Here is a 23,195-nt window from a genome sequence, read left to right on the forward strand (position 1 = left end):
TGCCTGCCCTTGCTGGGCGGCAGGATTGCACTCAAATCTCACGTCCCGCGCATCGTTCTAGTTATTTGCCTCTAACTTTCTTATTTTTTATTCAATTGTAAGTTTTTATTTTGTAAAACTAAATTACCTTTATTTTGAGTTAATCTTACGAATTTTCCGACAATTAATATATGTGTTTTACATTAATTTAGTTTGAAAAACTTGTGTTTCATTACATTTTAAGCGTGTTTTGTGGTAAAAAAACCTAGAATGAAGTTGTTTTCAAATACTTATCATTGAAATTAGTTTTAATATCAGTATACAGCTTATGTTAGATTTTAATTATAAATAAAACATTTTCTTTGGGATAAAAATACACCAATACGTTTTTATAGTTACAAATTATATTGAGTAGAGTTCAGTAAATTAAAGTTATTTACACAGATTGAAATAGTTTCGAGTGTGATTTTAAAGTCCTTTTAATAATGTAGGATGGTGTGATACCTTTGAAAGCAAGGATCCAAACACAATCCTACGTCACCACCACTGCAGTAGATAGCGGATATCTTCTCTCTTCCGGCTTTGCGGCACACTACACAGCGTCGTCGTGTGTTGGATTGTTTTGGCCAGTGGTTACTATTTCTAGCAGAAAGCTTGGTGGTTTCTCGTATAGATTATATTTATTTTACGTCTCGTATGGTAGGACTCTGAACAATTCATCAGTGGGACCAAAACGAAGAATAAGACCTTGGACAAGCTTTAGTCGAAAGTCATTAAGAGGCTTCTTTGTTCCATTTTCAGGTTTGTAGAGAATATAGCTGTTCAATACAGTGGTATCAAATAAATTAAAAAATAGTTTCTTTGCAAGTAAACGTTGCAAAACAAAGTCAACAATTTCGGTTTGTTTTTTTGTACAAAAATACAAACTTTTAAGAAACAAACAAAAAACATTTTGCATGAAAAGGTTAGTTTGTTTAGGAGATACAAAATAAAGAACAAAGCACTACAGCGTGGGACAGCAGGTGTCCCGCTCGCTACTCAGCCACCCAAGTATGCCAGGTCAGACGCTGTCCCGCACGCTACTCGGCCACTCATCACAAGTGGGACAGACGCTCTCCCGGCCAACCTCAGAGGGTTAAAGACCAGTGGGGCATAGTCCGAAAGGATTTACAAAATAAGAATAGGCCTATGTTCATTCTAAGGACCCTAGGAATGTTCATGTAAAATTTCAATACAATAAGTAGAATAGTTTATACGTGAAAACAAATCAAACAAACAAAGGCACTTTCGCATTTATAATATTATTAGGATTAACGTAAATACATTTTTGGCACACAATGATATTCACTGTTATAACAGAAGGAATTATAATAAAATGGATTTGCATAATCGTAAGTTTAATTAAATGTTACTGAAAATGTACTATGTTTCGGCTCAAAACATTTTATCTTAGATTATAGATAAAATTCACCTTGGATTTATGACTTACCTAGACATCTATGGATGTATCTAGTCTGTTGAAATTGAGACAGTATTCACTGTACTTCAATCTAGTACAAACGCAAATAAAGATTATTTAAAAACAGGGTAAGAAAACACAGCCATGAACCTCCTTGTTATGTAAACGGGGTAATAATAAATTAACAAAATATTACCATTGTATAAAATAATTTATATATTTACAAATATACAAAAGGTATTTATGGTAAACTAGTCCCAGTACTTGATGAGTCCATCCCACCCGGCAGTGGCCACCTTACTGGGCTCGTGTGGATGCCAGAGGACTGCGATACAGACGTTGTCATGAGCCTGCCATTTACTGAACAGCTTAGTAGTCTTCCAATCCCAGACATAAGCCTTGCCATCTGCATCCCCGGAGATTATATAGCTGCAACATGGTCAGACCCGTGGTTAGGTAAGGATAACACATTTGGTCTTACGTGGACTTACCACAGCATTATACTGACAAGTTGCTAATAAAATGTATTACAGTAGAGTATTATATAACATGTTAATTTATAATAGGCCTACACAGTCTTTTATTAAATACTGAAAACAAAACACCCAGAATTGGGAAATAACTGGGACAGTTTCTGTATTTATTATTTATTGGGACAAGAAGCTAAGAAAACCCCTTGTTGCTTGCACTTTGCACTTGCTTCCTGACTGATAAAACCTCAGAAAGTATGATTTGTAATTGGAGCCACCTCTTATTGAGATATTAAGAGGAGGGATAGTAGACTGTATATCTCACTCATTTCACTTTGCCAAGAAGGGGAGGCTAGCACTATTCTAGTCTTTTCCAGTTAAAGTGAGTAGGGAGAATATTACCCACATGGCTATACTAGCAACAGTCTTTAACACTAAGGGAGCTCCATCCACTCCAACAGTCGTCCTCTTCAGTAGACTAGACCTGCAGTTAGTGATGTGTCGCTCCTGAACATTTATGGGATTGCTCAGATGTAAATCACACATCGGTTTTTTTTAAATTTTGGTTTAAGCCAGCCAGAAGTGAACCCTCCTGGGGAGCACACTTTCCCTTACATCCCATTTATAGGGGCCCAAGAAAGAAAATCATGATGAAAAATAATGATTTTACAGGAATTTTTGACATGTAATAATCTGATACAAGGAGTATCAAAGGATCTGATAGAACACAACAAAAGTCTGAACCAAACTGACTGTGTCTTTTAAAACATATAAGTGAAAATTGATAACCAATAACTGAAAATGTTACTTTTTCATACTTAGTAATTGTGGAAAATTATATATTGTGTCTATGAAGGAATAATAAAAGTTATGAGGGTGACTGTCAGCTGGTGGTTCCATGTTTGAGTAACCTAAATTTTGACAAAATTTAGACTACTGTAACTTTGCTGCCCTTTGACCTTCTGACCCCAACATCAATAGAGTTCTCCCTTGGATTAAGAGGAACCTAAGTACCAAGTTTCAAAACTCTAGGACCTTCCTATCAGGAGTTATCACAACAGGTGGATTGACAGATGGATACTAATGGATCCTTTTAGCTTTTTATAGAGAGAACACAGACAACTACACGATTTAAAAGAAGACCGGTCAGGTCCTAATAAAACAGATTGGAGATTGGATCTGACCCAAAAAGCTAGACGATTTGATTTGTAACAAGCAAGACTCGATTAACTGAAGCAACAGAAAAGTGTGAACAGAAAATACATATTAGAATAAACATTGATACTTCAACATTGTTATTGATTTTCTCAGATCAAATAAATAAAAGTTCACGACATAAATATTTCTTCCCCCACCTGTTCTTAGAAAGCTATCACTAATGGTGAAATCAGTTTGATTGTAATTTATTATCATAGCAACCTCTCAAGTGCTACACTCAGTTTGTCCTAACCTTTTTCACCATGTAAAACCAGAGTTGAAAGATCATTACAGTAACAATAAGATAAAATTGATTTATGAATTAAAAGAGTTGTATTATCATCATGATTATAAACATATTGTCTTATACCCTTTGAGTACCAGAATATTTTTCAAAATATAAATTCTATCTTCTAGTTTCAGATATATAGCCATATAAAGATTTTCCAGAACAAATATTAAATGAAATTTTGCTGACATTTGGAAATATCCCATACAATCTGATACTTCAACCTCAGATTTTAATAAAACACACTGATCTGTACTGTACATTCACTGTAGTGTTGCTAAAAAGCTCCCACAATGTCCGATTATTGCAATTATTCTAATTAAAAAGTTCAAACATAACTAGTACAGGCAGAGTTTTGTTGTATGTTGCTCTGAGTTTAAATTACAATAATTATTATACATGGTATGTTCCAAGAACATAAAAATTCCAACTTTATAAATCTGTTTTCTTCATCAGAAATATCTGTATCAAAATCAAATAAAATGATTCAAGAATAAAATCATTTTTAATTAAATATTTATAAAATGATTAAGATAGTCCCTGTACTTTTGGCATTTACTATATAAATACAATATGTACAAAAGCTAATATACAAATTTAATTTTAAAATAAGGATTACAGTAGGATGTACTACTAGATAGTACATACCTCATATCTGGAGAAAAGTCAAGAGAACAGGCATAGCCGGCGACCATGTGACCGCTAAATGTCTTCTTACGGTTCAGTTTAAACCGGTTGAGAGCAGAAAAGATGACTATCTTGTTGTCCATGCTCTGACATGCCAGCCACTTGTGGTTAGGGGACGGTGTTACAGCTGGCATGGAGTGCATGCTGGGATCTGCTATATACTTCATGTCCACAGGGATATCCCTAAAAGAAACAGTACAAGTTTAGTTTGAATTTAACATATCTGTTCAGGTAACACTACACTAAAAACAATTTCAAATTTCCACAATAAAAAAAGTGTTTGACAATTTTAGCAACTTCTTGGGTATTGCCATTTAATAGATTATATCCAGAGAAGTTAGGTGCAGAAATATTAAAAAAAAAACACTAACTAATATACCATCATAGTACTTAATATTCATAAAAAAATTATATTACCAGCATAATAAATGGATGAAGTTTACTAACTGATTTATTTTCACAGTTGGTATCATAAATTAAAATTCCAATGAACAATGGGAAGCTCTAAAAATGAGGGTACTTAGGAAAGTAGGAGCATTGTCTGGGGTGGTAAAATGTTTTGGGTAAGAGTCTAACTCATCAACATACTACAATGAAAGCTAATAATAGTGTTTTACTTTCTCCACAAGTAAGGAAAAAAGTTTATATAAATTGTAAATCAAGAAAATATGGTGTTAATCCTGGAACTGGCATTCAAATTCCTGTCAGTGGCAGTGTTTTCTGTATTTCGGACATCATCTTATATTTATTATAAATATATATACCATAATAATTATATTATATACCATATTAATACCTATACATTGTGAGAATATTTTAAAGTACGCCATGTTAAAAGACCAGATATTGGGTGTTGCCGTCTAAAATACGACTACAATGCTCAATAACGCATTTTTGCCAGCTGCAGGGTTAAAAATGCTACTCCAAATTCTTTTCTAGTTAAATTACTTTCTGATATAATTATTTGGAATCACATTTTTGCAATAAAGGAAAAGCCATATAGTTTTTAATATTTAGTATGTAGCAAGTTCCTACTTGCATGTTCTTATTCAAATAAAAACGAGAACTTCTTTAGAAATCAAATACCTTTATTTCTTTTTTTTTCTTGGGACAGTAAATTATAAATTGCACTTAGTCCTGTAAGAACCTTTGCACTGCTTCCGGAGTGATAGGATATTCAGGATGGGTAAGGTTAGGGAGTAGGGGCCGCCTCCTATCGAGATCCATGAGGAAGAATTAGGGCACTACAACTCAAAGTTATCCCGAAAGAAGGGGAGGCCAGCTCGAAACCAGCCTCTCCAGTCAAAGTAGGCAGGGGGTGGTACACCCTTGTTGAAGTTAACAAGAATCTCTGAGATAAGGGAACAAACCCCACAAACTCCAACAGTCATCTTCCACAGTAGACTAGACCTATTGAATTGCCCATGAACCCCAGAATCTCAACATTTGCGGTTAGTGATGTGCCGCTACTGGACATCCATAAGGTTGCCCAGATTGAAGTGGCACATCGGTTTTTGCTGTGCCCAGTGGTCGGTTCAACTGGTAGGTATAAACCAGCCAGAAGTGATCCCTGCTGGGTATCAAATACCTTCACTAGATACAGTAACAGCAAGAAAATCCAGAAGGAAAGTTTGGATCAGGTTTTATGCTGTCTCCCCTTTATTCCATTCGTCTACCCAACGCAGAGGTCCCAGTGGCCTGTGACAGGTGTACCTCATTGAAATTATATGTTTCTATTGTTCACAGATAGAGTCAACCAAGTTGTGTATGATCAGGTTTTACTGACTACTTCCTTATATGTATCTTGATATATCTCCAGCCATAATTTCTCTATATAGTTACAACAGATTTAATTTTTTTATTTACTATATCTATTCTATTAAAATTATTTTAAATGAAACATTATTTTTATTTAGGGATTTATAAACAAGTGGTACAGTACAGATGTGGGAAAGCATATAAAACCCATCTCAGCCTTAAGCATCCACAACATCTGACTTTTAAAATGACAAGAACTCACCATTCCCAAACTCTGAGACTTTTGTCGTCAGAAGTGGTAACAAATCTCCTATTCTCGTCCACAAAAGTAATAGTGTTGACAGCACCCAAATGTCTGTCATATTCTTGTACGATCTCTCCACTGCGTATATCCCACTGCAACATATCAAGTTATATTTTAAGACAATTAGAAGATGGAGAGAGACATTAATTACAAGTTTGCTTACACAATTTTAGTTTATTGTGATTGGTTTAGAAGACTCCTAAAACTAGTAACACATAATTCAAGCTGTAACTGTTGTTATCCAGATCCCAATTCAATAAAAAATTTTTATGACCAATTGATTTGGAAAATGTACAACTAGTATGAAACATAAGAATCTTCATTTAAACTTACACATATAATCTTCTTGTCGGAAGTACCAGCCACAAAGAGGTTCTGTTTGTCATCGTCTGGATGGTACTTAATACAATATGGAATTTTGCGACTGGTGAATCGAGATATACACTCGCCCGTCTCTGTGTCCCACATCTTGATGTAACGGTCATACGCTGTAAAAAAGAATTATTTATTACATCTAACTAAATAGCACTAGTATTTTGTTAAAATCATTGTCCTTTTACATGCTAAACATATTATGGTACTCTCAGAGATGTGGAAATAGGAACTTTATTTCAGTCCTCACATTTTCACCTACATTTTAAACAAAATCAAAATTGAAGCAATTTTAAATACCGTAATCAAGTAAAATCATAACTTATTGAGTTTTAAAATTTAGAACTATAGTATACTAACTCTACATGTGGTGGTTAGTAAAGTCTAATTTTTTTCGTGTCAATGCGGAAAATCATAATACACTGTCAGCATAATGAGTGGGACTCGCACCCACTAAAAACCTCACCGGCCCAGGCATCACTCCCTCTCGGGACTGTTTTCCGCATTACTTCAACAGGGTATCTATTTAGACCTGCAGTTGGCTGCTATAGTATGAGTCTTATCAGTTAGGCAACACAAAAGTAATAGTTTGACAGCACCAAGGCTGTATTAACTTTTCTCTAATTTCTTGGTTTTCAACACACTTTATATGCAGAGGCATTGTAACATTCACTGAGTAGAGGCCACATAAAATAATTTTTTTTAATTTTACAATGTAAATATGTTAGTTGGTATGGTTAATCAATAAAGCATAACATATATCTAGTATCAGGTAGATAACTGGCTACATAAATCCATCAAAAGCATAAAGTAGTTTAAACTATGACATGCTAGTAAAACCGCTGATAGCAGGTATTGGTGAACGTTCTTGTACAAACAAAATGGGAGCAGGTCCAGCCTTATTTTGATGTGGTCACTTTACAAAAGGTATGCATATAAAAATTATTACGGTAAATTAGTTTAACTAAAAGAATTGTGTATATAGTGTTGCAACATTTGTTAATTATGTTTAAGTATCAAAGTGGTATTTGTAATTAAATTCGTCAATTAAAGAGAGTCATATTTTAGAATTAGGATGTGGTGTGAATGGATCAATTTCAGAATTTTAGTTGTTTACAAAAAATTGTAAGCACTGAATTTACATTTTTATTACTTGTGTTTGTGTGTATAATTGCCAGATATTATGCCACATACAAAGATGGCGAATCAGATTAATTAATCAAATCAGATCAAAATTAATCAAATCTGTTCAGTTTTAATAAAATAGACAAAAAAGACCTGCACCACACTACAACAGCGTGAAATTACTGAGTAGTGGAAAGTGATATTTGTCTGTGCTGCTCCAGTCCGTAGTGCTGGTTACCATATATGTTTAATTAATTTCAGAAGTTAATTGTTCTGTTGTGAAGTATGGCTTTGAAGTGTTGATTGTTGTCATGTGTTTGGTTGATTTGGTCATTTATGGCCTTGGTTAACCTGAAGAAGATGGGTACCAGTTCTCAAAATATAATGTTTCAGTTTTTGTTAACACATAAAGATGGCAAATGTCTAAAAATCTGTCATCCTATCTATGTAAAAGTTTAAAAATACATCAATATATTGACAGAAGTTTTCAAACTTACCAGCGGACAGAAACTGTGTGCCGGGATTGTTGAAGGCGATGTCTCGCACAGCCTGCCGATGTCCATAGTACGTCCTGATGCAGCGACGCTCCTTGTACACTTCCCAAAGCTGTCAAACCAGATGTACAGTATTAATGCAGTGTTACTTCCAAACTGTATACAAAAAAGGTTGAATGATTCTTATTTTTTTTGTCTTGTAAAGGATACTGCTACGGTGCCAATTTGTTTACCACAGCAATTTAGCTTACATTGTAAGGCTTAACCCTTCCCGCGCTACGGCAATTTGGGACGCACCATACCCAAACGCTACATATACCTCAACATTTTTTTTTCCATAAAGTCAACGCTAATGTTGTATTTGAGTTTGTTACCATAAAAAAAGACTTTTGGGAACGAAAAAAGTATAATTTTTTTAATACGTTTATTTAAATTATAAAACGATATAAATACACCAAATTTAACGAAATGTTGAACGAAACTTTACTATCGTGTATAATATTATATTATATGTATAGTATGTTTATATACAATTAAAATAAAACATTAATGGGTATAAAAAGATCTAAAATTAGCCATCACGGTGTTCAAGATAACGTTAACGTGTGGTACGTCTTGAAACACGTATCCGGGTGCAAGTTCGGCCGGGCGGTGCATGTCTCGCACACGTAAATGGTCTCCTTGTGTAAACCATTGCGTGTACACACAACACATCTTCCCAATATGTCAAAAAGCAATTTGACAACGTAAACACAACAGTTCCACTCGCAGTCCGCGAACGAACTAAACCGGCGAGTTAGTTCGTCAGTAGCGCTTGTGTCTGGCAAAACAGGCAGTGGCATGAGTAGTGCGCCGCCATTTTGCAGCTTGGAGAAAAACCGGGAGGCGGGGACAACTATTACTGTGCTTTTCTATTGAGGGATATATGCTCCAGCAGTTGCTGCACTCCACCGGCAAAACTGGGAACTACTTACTCCCAATAATAACCTCAATGTTTAAAAGCGAATATATTTGTCAACAGCGTTTTGAGCAAAGTAAATATTGGCGGTTATATTTGTCAACAGCGCGCGAAGGGTTAAGGTTTGTAGCATATAATGTTTAATATGAATTAATTGTAACTGTGATAGGAGACAAAGAAATAGCCCATTTAACAAATGTAAAATAGAATACAACTTATTTTTTATTAGTTCTTGAGAAAGAATATCCTAATTTCTATCAATGTTTTGTCTTGCCTGCTAAATGAGAATAAAGAATACACCAATGGTTGAGTCAATTTAAAAAGCCTTTAATGTACAATATGTAGTGTGTCTACAGTTCTACAATCATCTTGTCAAATAAAGATTTATTGAAAAGAGTCCATAAACACTTGATGCTATATCCATGATCTCCTGGCTCTAGTTTTGGCTCAACAACCACAAATGAGTGGTGAATCCTTTCAGATGAAACTAATAAATGATATTAAATTAGGTGCCTTTTAATAAGTTGAACATTTAATTAATGATTAATAGCCTACATAGTAATTTGGGTAAATACAAAAATAGTTATAGGTTTATTCATTTATTCAATAAAAGGTTTGTATTTTAAGGTAATTGATATAATTAAATATTTAATGCTAGTTGCTAACTGATAAGGTAATTAAAAACAAAAATTATGAAAAGTGTATTGTTTTATAAATTTGAATTTTTAAAATCTTTTACTAAATTGAAATATATAAAAAATGAAAACATTTCGTACAAGCTACAAATACATTTGATAAGCACAGGTAGAAAATAGGTTATGTTCAAATACATTGACAAGTGTTTTTAGTGTTTTGTTTATAAAATATTTCTGGAATGTCAGCATAAGATGAACCCGTTCTCCTACAATAGCAGCTCAAGAGCTAAAGTCTCCTCTTTTCCCAACATTAACATTTGACAACCCTAGGCAGAGTGTGCAAAGATGGAAGCAGTTGCAGGTAAAGTGATTTCAAGGAATATTATAGCTGAAATGCTCGAAAGCAAAAGCAAGTGAAAGACCATATCCTCAATAATACAAAATACAATAAAAAATTAGATGTATGATATGCAAAAATAGAACAAAGAAGATATATCTGCCAGTTCCCCTTGACGATATGATAAAATACAACTTTAATAGTTACAGCTCATCGAGAGGTACAGCAAAGGCAAAAGTTAAAAAAAAAAAACTATTGACTGGCACCCAAAAAGTATCCTAAGAAATTTTATCATTTTTTTAAATTACAATCCCTTCTTTGTTACCTTGACACGACAATCCATGCTGCAGGATAAGAGGAGGTGAGCAGAGTGCGGAAACCACCGGATGGCAGAGATACCCTTAGAGTGACCTTGCCATGTGTGGACATGTGACTTGGGCAGGAAGCAGCGGTCAGGTGGCGTCTCAGACTTGAGATTGACACCAACGTCTTGTGGCACATGGAGGAATGATCGTCCCTGATAGTCCACACTGTCTTTGACTGAAACAAACCATAAGTTTAAATGAGAAGTTGTTTTACAAAAAAACGAAGATTACTGATATGGAAACATAAAGTGACTAAATAGCAAATGCATACTAATAAACCTAAGTTCTTCTAAATTCCTTAAGTTTTTATAATTTAAATCTTACTCCAAGTTATGTTGATTACGTATATATATATATATATATATATATATATATATATATATATCTTCTGAATGTATATTAAAGTACTGAACGTCTTATTTTCTGTCCGAATGCACTTTGTTGAATGTAACTTCTTGATTTGAAACCAACAACCACTTTTTAAACAAAGACAAAACTCAAACGTTACTTGTACTTCTAAGATTTTTAAAAATAGCAATTTAATAACATTTCATGGAAATCCTACATATATAGTGTATGTAAAAAATGATTTAGAGTAATATTTGTACTATCAAACTTAAGATAAAGTGAAGTGCTTTGGGGTAATGCCTTCCACCCCATGGAAAATACTTGTATCCTGCAGTAGAATAAAAGTGTAAGAATTAAAGCTGGCTATTATCCATTAGGTAATTGCAGACTTCTCTTCATAAAACTGCTGCTTTATTTTTAGTTAAAACAAATTTATAGTAAATACTAATACAGAAATATAACACATTACCATTATGCTTGAAATATTGATGAGCTTAAATTACCATGGTTTGGATTAATTAAAACCAAGAGGTTTTAGATTGTATAATAATCTACCTGCTTCATAGCAAATTCTGACAGAACAAAATAATTTGCAAACATTGCACTTAACTAGCTATCTAGAATCCTATTCTATACAATGGAAGAATATTATAGATGTATGAAAGATGAGAAATATGTGATAAAAATACAAATGTATATTTTGGAGAAGTTAAGCTTATAAAATATGTATAACTACTAAAAATGTTAAGGAACTTTGCAAGAATACTATGTGAACAACTCTAAAGGAAGGGTTAAAGTTGAAAAGAATTTACAGACACATTTGAAATCAGCATTGGAGTATGCCAAGGTGACAGGCTCTCTCCTCTCCTGCTCTATTTTGCAATTGAAAATGCATTGAAGCCAACAAAGAGGGCGCTAGAGGGTCTAAACATTGGAAGAAGAATAAATGCGCTGGCATTTGTGGATAGATACAATTTTGACAGAAAACAAGAGGATCTTATGAAACTAACAGAGAGGTTATTATTAGAAGCAGTAAAAGTCGGACTAATTATGAAAGAACCCATTACATGAATATAAATAGAAGACCTGAAGAGAATCAAGCGACACTGGATGGCTTAAATTATAAGTTTCAGAAAGTGGATAGTTTAAAATACCTTGGCACAACCTTCAAGAGTAACAACACAGAAGATATCAAAGTACAGGTCTGGAAAGCTGCAGTAAACTGGAGCTGTTAACTAAGCTATTTAAAAGTAAGCTGCTAACAACTAGAAACAAGATAAGATTCTATAAAATAATGATCCAGCCTGTCCTACTGTATGGATCAGAATTGTGGGCTCTTACTAGGAAATCCCAGAAAACGTCCAGCGTTTCCAAAAAGATATATTAAGAACTTATGGCTCTATCCAAGAGGAAGAAGAATGGAGAATTAGGAAAAATAGGGAACTAAGAGACGTGCCACAACCAGATATGGTTGATCTTATAATAATGTATACATAATAAATAATTTCATACAGAAGCAAAAAAGAGATTGGATTATTGTTACACAATTACTATTCAATCAATATACAAATAAATAACTCACTATGCAAAACTGTTTTTTCCTCCAAAGGTTTGTCATCAGTCTGTTTACCCCGTTTCTGTTTCTTTGCAAGGTACTCCTCTAACTCTTCAGCCTCAGCCTGAAAACATATTAAACATTTTATATTAGTAGAGGAAAATTTATCACTAATAAACTACCTATGATTTCAACTACCCTCTGGCATTATTTAACTCCTTATAGGCAACAGTGCCCTTGACTCTGTAGATTTCTTTACACATAACTTCACTCTGTTAGAAAAAGTCAGTTGAAGCATACATGTAATTCATGAAGTAGGTACATCTTATTTCTGCACTTCATCTACTATTTCTATTTCAGACACAGGTATAACCCTGAAACATTCTTGAGCAACCTTGAAGTAAGTTTTATCTCATCTCGCTGCTTCAAATGGAAACATAACAGAGGGAATATGGATGAAAACATAAACATGTTTTTGCAAAATATTGATTCTGAGGATCTTGTGACAAGGGAGTCTATTATTCTCACTAAGAAATTGGGAAAATTGTTCAATTTTTATTTATACTCCTGTTTGATTGTTTACAAAAAAAAATATTTCTCGGATTAGATTCTTCCTCTAAATTCATTCTTCCATTAATATTACACAATCGGCCAATGTAGTTAAATATGGATTTAAAAAAATATATATTATTTGTTTAGTTGATTGTATATTTTACGTGTATTTTATATCTTGAATTAATAACATCCTAAAGAATAAATATGTTTTAAATTGTGTCATAATTTTAACATTCACTTATACTGTGAGATGTAACCATGTGAAAAAATCCTGGTTATTCAAATGGTAAACAAAGTAATAATTTCATACTAATACTGTAATTGATTTTACACAATATTTTATGAGTGATCGTAATCTTTTTCCTTTCCTAATAGCTAAGGAATGTAAAGTACAACTAGTTTGTAACAATAGTTTGAGCACTTAATGTATTTATTGATTACTAATACCAATTTTAGAATTTCATACTGTACCTCATTTGGTTTCATTACTCGTTTTTCATCTTCATAACAACCCCAAGGACCAAGAAAACCCTCAATGTCAGAAGGATCATCGTTTTTATTCCGTTTCCGTTTATCAAGTGGCCGCTTCGTAGATGCTTCAAACACAGTTTTCATGGCTGAATCTGCAGCTGCTAATGTAGCTCCGACAACAGTCTTGCCTTCACTCTCGCAGTCAACAGTTGGGTCCAGTGCGTATCCTGTTGGCAAGATTTTACATATATTACACCTGAATATATTTGTGTAAAAAAAAACATCTATCGTACAGAAAACATTTTTGAAATAACTACAAAGTTATAAGTTAAATCTTTAAGATTTACTCCTCTTGAGAAACTTAAAATCTAATGTCAATTGACAGCAAGTGAACAGTGCAGAACAACCAACAAACCTACGAACAACAACTAGATCTTCTGTAGTTTTCATAGCGCAAACAAAAGTCGTAAGGCTAGCAGAACAACAAACACAGTGTTAATAAGCTGAGTACCCAGACCACTCGACACTAGGGTGACACATTCACAACGGCCACCACATGTCTTTACGTCGCACTCACCACTTGGCCTCTTCTACTTTTCTGTGTTCAATGGCTTGGGATGCTGTAAAAATTGTGTATGTGTCTCATTGTCTGTTCATAGAAACATCTTGGGAATGACAATACAGCTGAAATTTTGCATATAACTTCAGCAAAGCCTGTTGCAAGACATGTAGTGTGGCATAAAAGTTATATCTAGTTTATTTCTACTACACTGCTAAAAAGCCACAATGAGCACATCAAATGAGCACTTAATGTATTCCGTTATTGTTCATATTTTTATTATTGTTGATGCTTAATCTACTGCTCAGATTTATGTACTAAATTTATTCAAGGAGCTTTTAATTTCAAAGTAGTTTTAAAGAACCTCACTGACCTCTGTCTGAGGATGGGGAGGGTTTTGCGATAAGAAAATTCCTGTTTTATATTGACGAAATATTGTTCTACGCTAATCTAGTAATCAGCAGAAGCAAAATGTCAAATAACGATTCATGTCTAGGTGTGGTTGGTATAATCCCAAAGTACCAAAAGAACTGACAATAATTAATTGTAAATAAATATGATTATAATGCTTTTGTATTTGATAGTTAAAGTATTTCTAATCGATAATTTTGTACTCTGATTTTACTGTGGCCGCTATTTTAATGTAGCAACAAAATTTATTATATTTCCGCAATAGATAAAATTAAAAAATTTATTTTTGTACTTAGAGATTTGACATGATCCCTATATTAGGCTGGGCATCCATGTTGTAAATATATCAATACTTAATTATTACCTATCGATTTTAGATGCCATGCAAACTATCACAGAGTAGTAAATTGCAGTTTATCACTATTATAATTGACTGCACAGTTAATCTTATTTTCTCAAACTACAACAAGTACTTACCATAACTACTGAATGTTCTTCGTTGATTCTCAAACTGAAATTCACTTATATGTGCTTGTTCTACAAATCCTGCAAGCATGTTCTTCTTTGCTCTCTGTTGCTGAGTCAGGAATGGATTTTCCGGACCAACTTCAGGAGCGAATAGTTCTTCATATTTAAGATTTCTGGTCAGCTCTTTTGTAGTGATGTCAACAAACTGAAGGCTATCAGATGGTCCCTAAACAATTAGGTCATAACTGTTAAATGAATATTAGCTAATAATAGAATTAATTAATTTACAATCTTAGGGTATTTATTTGTGAAACTAAATTTCTATTATGCTACTGTAAGACTCTCTTCTATTAATTCTTTATACGGAAAATGAATATAGTGTCAGTCAGATATTAAGAAACAGTAGCCGGTACTTTGGGATTATACCGACCACACCCAGACATGAATCGTTATTTCACATTTCGTTTCTACTGATTACTAGATTAGCGTAGAACAATATTTCGTCAATATAAAACAGGAATTGTCTTATCGCAAACCCCCTCCCCATCCTCAGACAGAGGTCAAAGTCGAGCGTCTAGTAGATAACGTGATTGCAGAGTCTCGCCGCCCGTTCAGCTGGTGCATCGCTTTGTTGTACTTCCGTGTTTTACCTCTACATTTCTCCAAACACAAAAATTCAACAAAAACAAACATTTACCAAACTAAACTCTTTATTAAAAAAACACTAAAAACTTGTTTTTATTCTTGATCACATTCCGCCACCCAAAATGCGAGTGCCTCCGGCCATCAGCGCGGGCTTTGGCAGCACCTTCGGTGCTGCCCCGCGCTGATGTCGACGAAAGAAAAACATCCCTCGAGATAGTACCTATCAGTAAAAATATCAAATTCTAGAGGGGCTAATCAGAAATATAAATTGAATTGTAATGGAAAGGCAATTATGTACCGTGCAAATCACGTGATGCCGCGCGGTCTGCCGTAATCAGGATTCTCGAGAAAGATAAGATAACAGCGACAACAATAACGATCACAATACCTGGAAATGCTTGTAAGTTTGTAATTTTGTAATTGAAGAGTTGTTTTTTTGTTCTATCATGTTTGTTTCTATAAATTTCTATTTTTGTGTTCTTCATACTAGTGTGGTCGGTATAATCCCAAAGTACCCAGTAGCCTACTTATTATCCAGACTACTACAATATCCAATTATCTAGACTACATTGTCTATATACTATTTCAAGAACTATTTACTTCAATAGAAGTATTTATATCATTCTGACATCCATAAATCTAATACTACCTAATCAGGAAATGCAATGACAGGCTACCGCGACGCCCAAAGAAGTTGCACAATGGTTAAAACAAGACTGAAATTGAAATAACAAAAGGAAAAAATTAATAAACTTCACCATGGTAGTAGATACTGTGGACAAAATTACGAAAAAAATACCAAAAAAACTCAAAAGCCACATTCTACCCTATCCAATTCCCTGCTCTTTTTTATGTATATGTTATAAAACCCAGTTATCCCCTACCAGTCACAGTACGATAAGCAAACCTGGTTTTTATTACAATCATCGATACCTTTTATATCGAACAACATAACTATCAATCGATATCAACATATCTAAAATACTAAATTATAGTCACATGTTTCAAATTAATACAAAATAGTTTTAACTAACTTATATATAATGTCACAAATAATAAAGGAACCATAACCATTAATCAACGATAAAATTAAAACAGCTGACAGGGAAAATGTCATTTAAATGATAAAGAAAACTTAAAAATAAAACAAACATCTTGAAACCGAGAAAGACAGTAAAACATCTTTTTAAGTTATTTTGTATAGTTTTTTTAAACGTTAACTATTTTTCTTATTTAAAAGAAGTTACTTATAGAACAAATTGTGTTTAGAATATGAAATTGTGTGTACAGTTTGAGCAGATGATTTAGTTATTGTTCAGATTATTACTATTGTTTGATTATATCGATGGGTATTTCTAATAATTAAATATTGTTTGATAATTTCAAAATAAAATTTCCGCTTATCTTATTCTACCCTTCCTAAACAGAAAGTTTCATGAATCATTTCAGGGCTACAGTATAATAAGCGGCCACCAACACAATAGAATTGTTTTTCGATTTTAAATATCAATACTATTGAATAAGACATTTTCAGACCTATATGCACAAAAAGAAAATACATAGTTATAAACACTTATATTTACTAATAAAATTACCGAACAGCTGTTTGGAACACTAACAGTTGCAGAGTCACGTCACGCGGAAGTAGTTAAGAGCTTTTAGCGGCCAGTAAAAGAACAAATATCCATATATATATATATATATATATATATATATATATAAAAGTGAATACATTATTAGAAAACTTGGGATCTTGTGATTAAAGTGATATAACTTTTATGCGATTCGAGCTGTAATTATCGGAACTATAACGTAATTAGTAGACAATGTTTAATGAGTCGACTCAATCACTATGGTTAACTGACTCGTTAAACTTTTTTGTCAGTTCACAGCGGGAAAAAAATGAGTCGTAATTTACGACATTGCCAGCCGGAGGGTTAATATTTATACGTTAATTTCTAAGATTGAAAATAAGCAGAACCATATTATTCTTTGAAATATCTATTACGTTATTTTGTCCAACGTTTTGTTTTTAGGCGGTTGGATAGTCATGGATATCAATGATTTGAATGATTCAATAATCATAATCCGATTGTGTTGGTGGCCGCTTATTATACTGCAGTCCATTTTAGTCCCTTTAGTTGATGTACTATTTTTTATATTATCCAAATTTCAAACATGTTCTTAATTATTGTGCATTACATGGTTTGCAAATGGTTAAAAATTCTTTCTAGAAATGGAAATATATTATTTTAAGAAACTTATAAAAGTGGTTATAGAAAGCTTCAGGTAATGTGGCTAAAATAAATATTATCAAGCTAAACCGTTAAAATAAATTCATTCAACTTAATGTGAGTAGGCTAATGATAACTTCTCAAGGGGTAAGTTGGGGAATAAAATGTAGGGTGTATAACATTTATTATAGGGTATAGGAAGACACCAGCAAAATAAAAAAAAGGTCATGTGGAAAAGGCTTAACCCCCACAGTGTGGAAGTTTACCTTTACAACCTTACTCACCCAGCTTGCCCAAAGCTTTGTCAGATTTTTAGTCTACATAGGCCTACAGTAGGTTAATTTTAACATTACCTAGATCACTTAGATTATTTTTGTAAATTACGAAACAAATATATATATTACCGTTGGAGTAACATCAGGAGCAGCACAAACTGCTAACGAAATTGTTGAAATAGACTTTCCACTTTCAAGAGGTTTTAAATGGGCAGTTTGGTTTTCATCAGGATCTGAATCCCCACTATCACTGTACTGTTGAATTTGAAGCATGGTGTAAGAAAATAAATTAGGCTACTTGAAATTCTTACAACACTGAAAACTATCAACTAGGCACAAAAACGTTTACTATAACATAACCTCAAATGAAAACAAGCCAAGCACAAGACAACAATGCATAAAATGCAATACACATACACTAGTAAAAGATCGTTACCAAATCACAGAACTGTTACTTGCACACAGCTAACTAAAGTCACAGGTAGACCTGCTATTGATCTGTTATAAACAAGGTTCTTGATCTGAGGGCCTACCAGGTGTATAAGTCTGGCACTTTATTATATGTAAATATAGTATTATAATCAACGCCATTAGTAAGCACGATACAGTGAACAGACAACAAACTGTATGGTATATGTATGGTACACCTGGAAGTTTAAATCACTGGTGATAAGTAAGAAATGGCTTTAATAGGTTTACGAAAAACACACTAGCAGAAAAACTTATTTCGAATTTGCTGTGTTGAGGAGCCGATGCAAGGAGCACACAAAAGAATCTACCCTCAGTACATTGGACAAATATAGAATGAACTTCCTAAAAAAGTGCTCTGGAGCTTTTGTGAGAGTCTTCACGGAGATATCTCTATCCCCACACATTAAACCCTAGGTGATTACAAAATCTCGGATCAGTAAAATTTGTGTGACTTCTTCGCTAGATTCTTTTCAACTGGCTATACACCACTAAGTAATAAGAGTTATGCTTGTCAGCTCAACACATATATCAGTCATCAGTCTGTGTGGGAGTGCCGATGGCCGAGCGGTCTAAGTCGTTGGACTTTGGGTCTGAGTTAGAGATAACGCAGGTTCAGATCCTGTCTGTGACCATTCCACTTTTCATCAGTACAATTGACCTAGTACTGTATCAACTCTCCCCCTTATTCTGTTTGATAATATCCTCGCACAGGCCAGTGGCCCATGAGGACAGACAGAATAAGGCTTAAAAAGGGATCGGCCTCTCCTTTAAAAGAAAAATTAAAAAAATTATTTAAGTTGAAAATTACTCATAAAGAAGTTTATGATAGCTTTATCTAGCTTGGACGGGTCCAAAGGTTGCAGTAGAGATGGCATTCCTCCGAATGTTTTAACATTTTGTAATACTGTCTTAGATGATGCGGTTACGGATTTTTTAAATGCACCATTGAAGTCAAGAGTGTTCCCGAGTGTCTTAAAACTAGTTTTGTTACACCAATATTCAAGTCACTCAAAAGAGAATGCAATGAGTGAGACGCATGTTGTGATACAATCTATTTTAGCTGAAGTATTTGAAAAATAGTGCTAAATAGAATTCAGCAGTTTTCCAACTAGATTTCCACCCAAGAGCAAAGAGAGGTCAACTAGCTGTAACGAAGATTGTTACGCAACAATGTAGCATAGAGGAGGCCTCCTCATTGCGAAGTCAGCAGGATGTCATACAGTCTGGTTTTAGCAAACCCGTCGACAAAGTTGATCATTCGATTCTGACTGCAAAGCTTGAAACCTAGGGTATCGGTGGGGCACTATTGTTATGGATGAAGCTCTATCTGGCCAATAGAAGACTTGCTGTGAAGTTCGCTGACTTTTTTCTTCTATTTTTTCAAATAACTTAATAGCATCTTCAGGGGCGCCTAAGTATTTCTGCCATAGCCCTTTATCGTTAAATCTGTTATAAATTACATCACAGCCAAGCTGAAAGTGGATTGCCTTTTTTAACTGGGAGTATTTGTTTGCCATGTTTAAGACCTGTTAAGCATGTGCGTAGTGTGTGTGGCAAGGCTTTGAAAATATTGGGAATGCTGTCACGGGTCTAATCATCTATATGATCCAATACCATTATGAGCCTATTGTATTAACGCCCGCCCTCTTTTGAATACTCTTCCACTGTATGGTCCCCTCATTAGTTTTAGCTTAGACAAGAACTCCACCGAATTCAAACAAATCTGTTAGAATTGTTGGCCACAGGTTGGGATACAGCTATAATGACTATAAGCCATTCTCCGACTTGGAAAACGACTTAAATTGGAAATCCCTAAAGGCCATAAGAGACGTTCAAGATGCCATGTTTCTTTACTAGCTTATTAACAATTTGATAGATTCTCCATGTCTTCTAGAACGTGTGAATTTTATATGTCATTGGTGTATAAGATTTCTGGAGTTGTTTGAAAGAAAGCACCATTCATCTTTCATGGAGTTGGAATGCACACTGGAGCAGATACAACGGCTGAGAAACCGCATCTCTAGTCACCAGGACTTTTCTCCTGTTCCCCTAGCCAGTTTAAAGCCTGTGTTAGGTACATTTTGTTGTAGTTAGAGTAAAAAGTTGTACATACGATATTTTGTTTTCATTATTTTTTAAAGAACGTTTATTGTATTTTTAATAATTCTGTCGTTTTTCTGTCATTTTCCTTTTGTTCCTATGTTAATAGTATCTGTTAATAATTTATTTACTTTTTTGTGTGTTTTTTTTATTATGAACTACGTTTTTTTTCTAGTAAGTTTTAGTATTTGTTAAATTGTTGAGTTGTATAATTTTTATTTAACTAAACGTCAGCTATCAATATTTTATAAACTGTATGTATGTCCATTGAAAATGAAAATAAGAAATAAAAATAAACACAATACGAAAACAGCAAAAATATCTTTTCTATCCATATAACTATCTACCTCAAAATATCAGGTCATAGAATATCTTATAAATAAAAATGAATCGCAAAATGTGTTGGTAAGCGCAAATTTCGAGAACGGCTGGACCAATTCGGTTAATTCTTTTTGTAAAATGTTCATTGAAATCCATGGAGGGATTTTATGAAGCAAGATATAAGAAAAGTTATCTAAAATATTTCAGATTTTTTTAAAATTGTAGTTTTTTCCTTTAATCCAAATTAAACTGGCACTAAACAGCAGCTGTTCACACTTTAAGTTTTATGTCGACAAATTGGCTGAAGATCAGCTGACTTTGTTATTTGGTGAACATGTATTATATTTGGTTCTGTGAAATTTGTTATAAACTTGCTTTTTTCTCGTGAAATAGTTCACAAACTGATAATAAGGACTGTTATTAATAATTGATTTCGTTTATTTTGATAATAGTTTTGATGTAGTTTACTGTTCGTAATGTAATGTTTTTTGTTCTTCCTGTTACATAACCTTGTCTTGTTTGTGTTTATGTTTTGATTGTTTACGTTTTTGTAGACTCTCATGATGCAAACAGGTTCCAGTTGTGAAAATGCTTTCACTGATGATAGTGCTCATGTTCTACATGATCACAGTTATAATCAGACAGCAGTAATATCTACAGGTATTCCAAACTCCCGAAACTCTGAGGAGAAAGAAAGTAATGACGGCATCCACTGGCAAACAGTGACTGGTTCATTCAAAAGACCTAGGAAATTGGTTTCGAACGGTCCCAACATATCGAAGAAATTGTGTTCAAACCCAAGTAGCTTCTCATTAACTACAAATAATCGTTTCGATGCTATTGGAGGGTCAAATACGATCGATGAGAGCACCACATCGACGCCGCCGTCTCATGTTGGCGAGGATAAACCACCTCCGATCTTCGTACCCAACGTTGTAAACGTTAAGAGCATGATAACCGCTATTGAAACTGTTATCCCAAATGACAACTACACATTTAAATGCCTCAGCCAAAACAAATTCAAAGTTAATACAACAACTATTGACGGTTATCGGAAGCTGGTGAACAAACTAAAAGAGCTGCAGGTCACCTTTCATACCTACCAAATCAAACAAGAGAAAGCATATCGCGTGGTTTTAAAAAATATGCACTTTTCCACTGATGTTGCGGACATTAAGATTGCTATTGAATCCTGTGGGTTCCAGGTTCGCAACGTAATGAATATGAGACAGCATAAAACCAAAGCACCTCTTTCAATGTTCTTTGTTGATCTGGAACCAAATCCGTGTAACAAAGATATATTTAATATCGAGTACCTCCTTAATGCAAAAATTACCTTTGAACCACCGCTCAGGAAATCCGAGATCGTTCAGTGTAAGCGATGTCAAAGTTATGGACACACCAAAACGTATTGCTGGGACCCTTACAGGTGCGTTAAATGTGGCCAGAACCATGACACACGGGCATGTTTGAAATCCAGTGATACCCCACCTACCTGCGCTTTATGTGAGGGGAACCACCCGGCGAACTACAAAGGTTGTTCTGTGTACCGCGAACTTAAACAAAAATCGTTTCCCCCGATCAGACCCAAGGTACCTGAAAGTAAAACTCATGATCAATCACCTCGGGGAGCCCAAGAAGTGGTAAGACCTCCCAGTCCATCCACTGTTCGAATCCTGCCGGGACGATCATATGCACAGGTGGCATCCAACTCGATGTCTGAAGATAACAGTACTCAAAACGCTTTAAGTAAAACACTTAACGACTTTTTCAGCAAATTTGAAAAAAATAATGATACAACAGGCTGAACAGATAGGTACTTTAATGGACCTATTGTCTTCCGTCATTTCGAAGCTAAAATGAATAATTTTTATAGAATAGTACTTTGGAACGCCAATGGCTTGAGTAACCATACTCAAGAGGTTAAAATATTTCTTGGTCTTCATAAAGTTGATATTATGCTTATCTCCGAAACTCACTTCACAGATATGACACATTTCAAAATTCCTTTTTACTCTCTGTATCACTGTAATCATCCAGATAATACTGCTCATGGTGGTAGTGCGGTATTAGTTAAAAATAGTATAAAACACCATGCCATACCTGCTTATAAGTATAATTATATTCAAGCTTCCAGTGTTGTGATTGAAGACTGGTCAGGTCCACTCACGGTATCTTCTGTGTATACCCCTCCTCGTCATAACGTTTCATACCAGCAATACAGCGACTTCTTCAATACCTTGGGTTGTAGATTTATTGCGGGGGGTGACTTTAATGCGAAACACACCATGTTGGGCTCTCGGCTGTGCAATCCCAGAGGCCGTAATCTCCTTAAGACTATCAACGACAATAA

General features: G+C 34.2%; 1 protein-coding gene across 1 annotated transcript; it reads right to left on the minus strand.

The window, feature by feature from the left end:
• Positions 1 to 1,630: 1,630 nt before the first annotated feature.
• LOC124362897 (pre-mRNA-processing factor 17) lies at positions 1,631 to 18,430 on the minus strand. The gene is made up of 10 exons (XM_046817772.1): positions 18,080 to 18,430; positions 14,806 to 15,022; positions 13,359 to 13,585; positions 12,360 to 12,456; positions 10,390 to 10,604; positions 8,138 to 8,246; positions 6,477 to 6,631; positions 6,102 to 6,235; positions 4,043 to 4,264; positions 1,631 to 1,867 (listed from the first exon to the last, which is right to left on the minus strand). The coding sequence occupies exons 1-10, from the start codon at positions 18,221 to 18,223 to the stop codon at positions 1,690 to 1,692; spliced, it is 1,698 nt and encodes a 565-aa protein (XP_046673728.1). The 5' UTR covers positions 18,224 to 18,430; the 3' UTR covers positions 1,631 to 1,689.
• Positions 18,431 to 23,195: the final 4,765 nt, after the last annotated feature.

This window comes from Homalodisca vitripennis, chromosome 5 (genome assembly GCF_021130785.1).
Source record: "Homalodisca vitripennis isolate AUS2020 chromosome 5, UT_GWSS_2.1, whole genome shotgun sequence".
NCBI lineage: Eukaryota > Metazoa > Arthropoda > Insecta > Hemiptera > Cicadellidae > Homalodisca > Homalodisca vitripennis.

Coding starts and splice junctions, on each gene's coding strand:
- LOC124362897 (XM_046817772.1), bottom strand. CDS start 18,223: ATGCTTCAAATTCAACAGTACAGTGATAGTGGGGATTCAGATCCTGAT. Junction 15,023..18,079: donor CTCCTGATGTTACTCCAACG/GTAATATATATA, acceptor CTAATTGTTTAG/GGACCATCTGATAGCCTTCA. Junction 4,265..6,101: donor AGTCTCAGAGTTTGGGAATG/GTGAGTTCTTGT, acceptor TGTTTCTTTTAG/GGATATCCCTGTGGACATGA.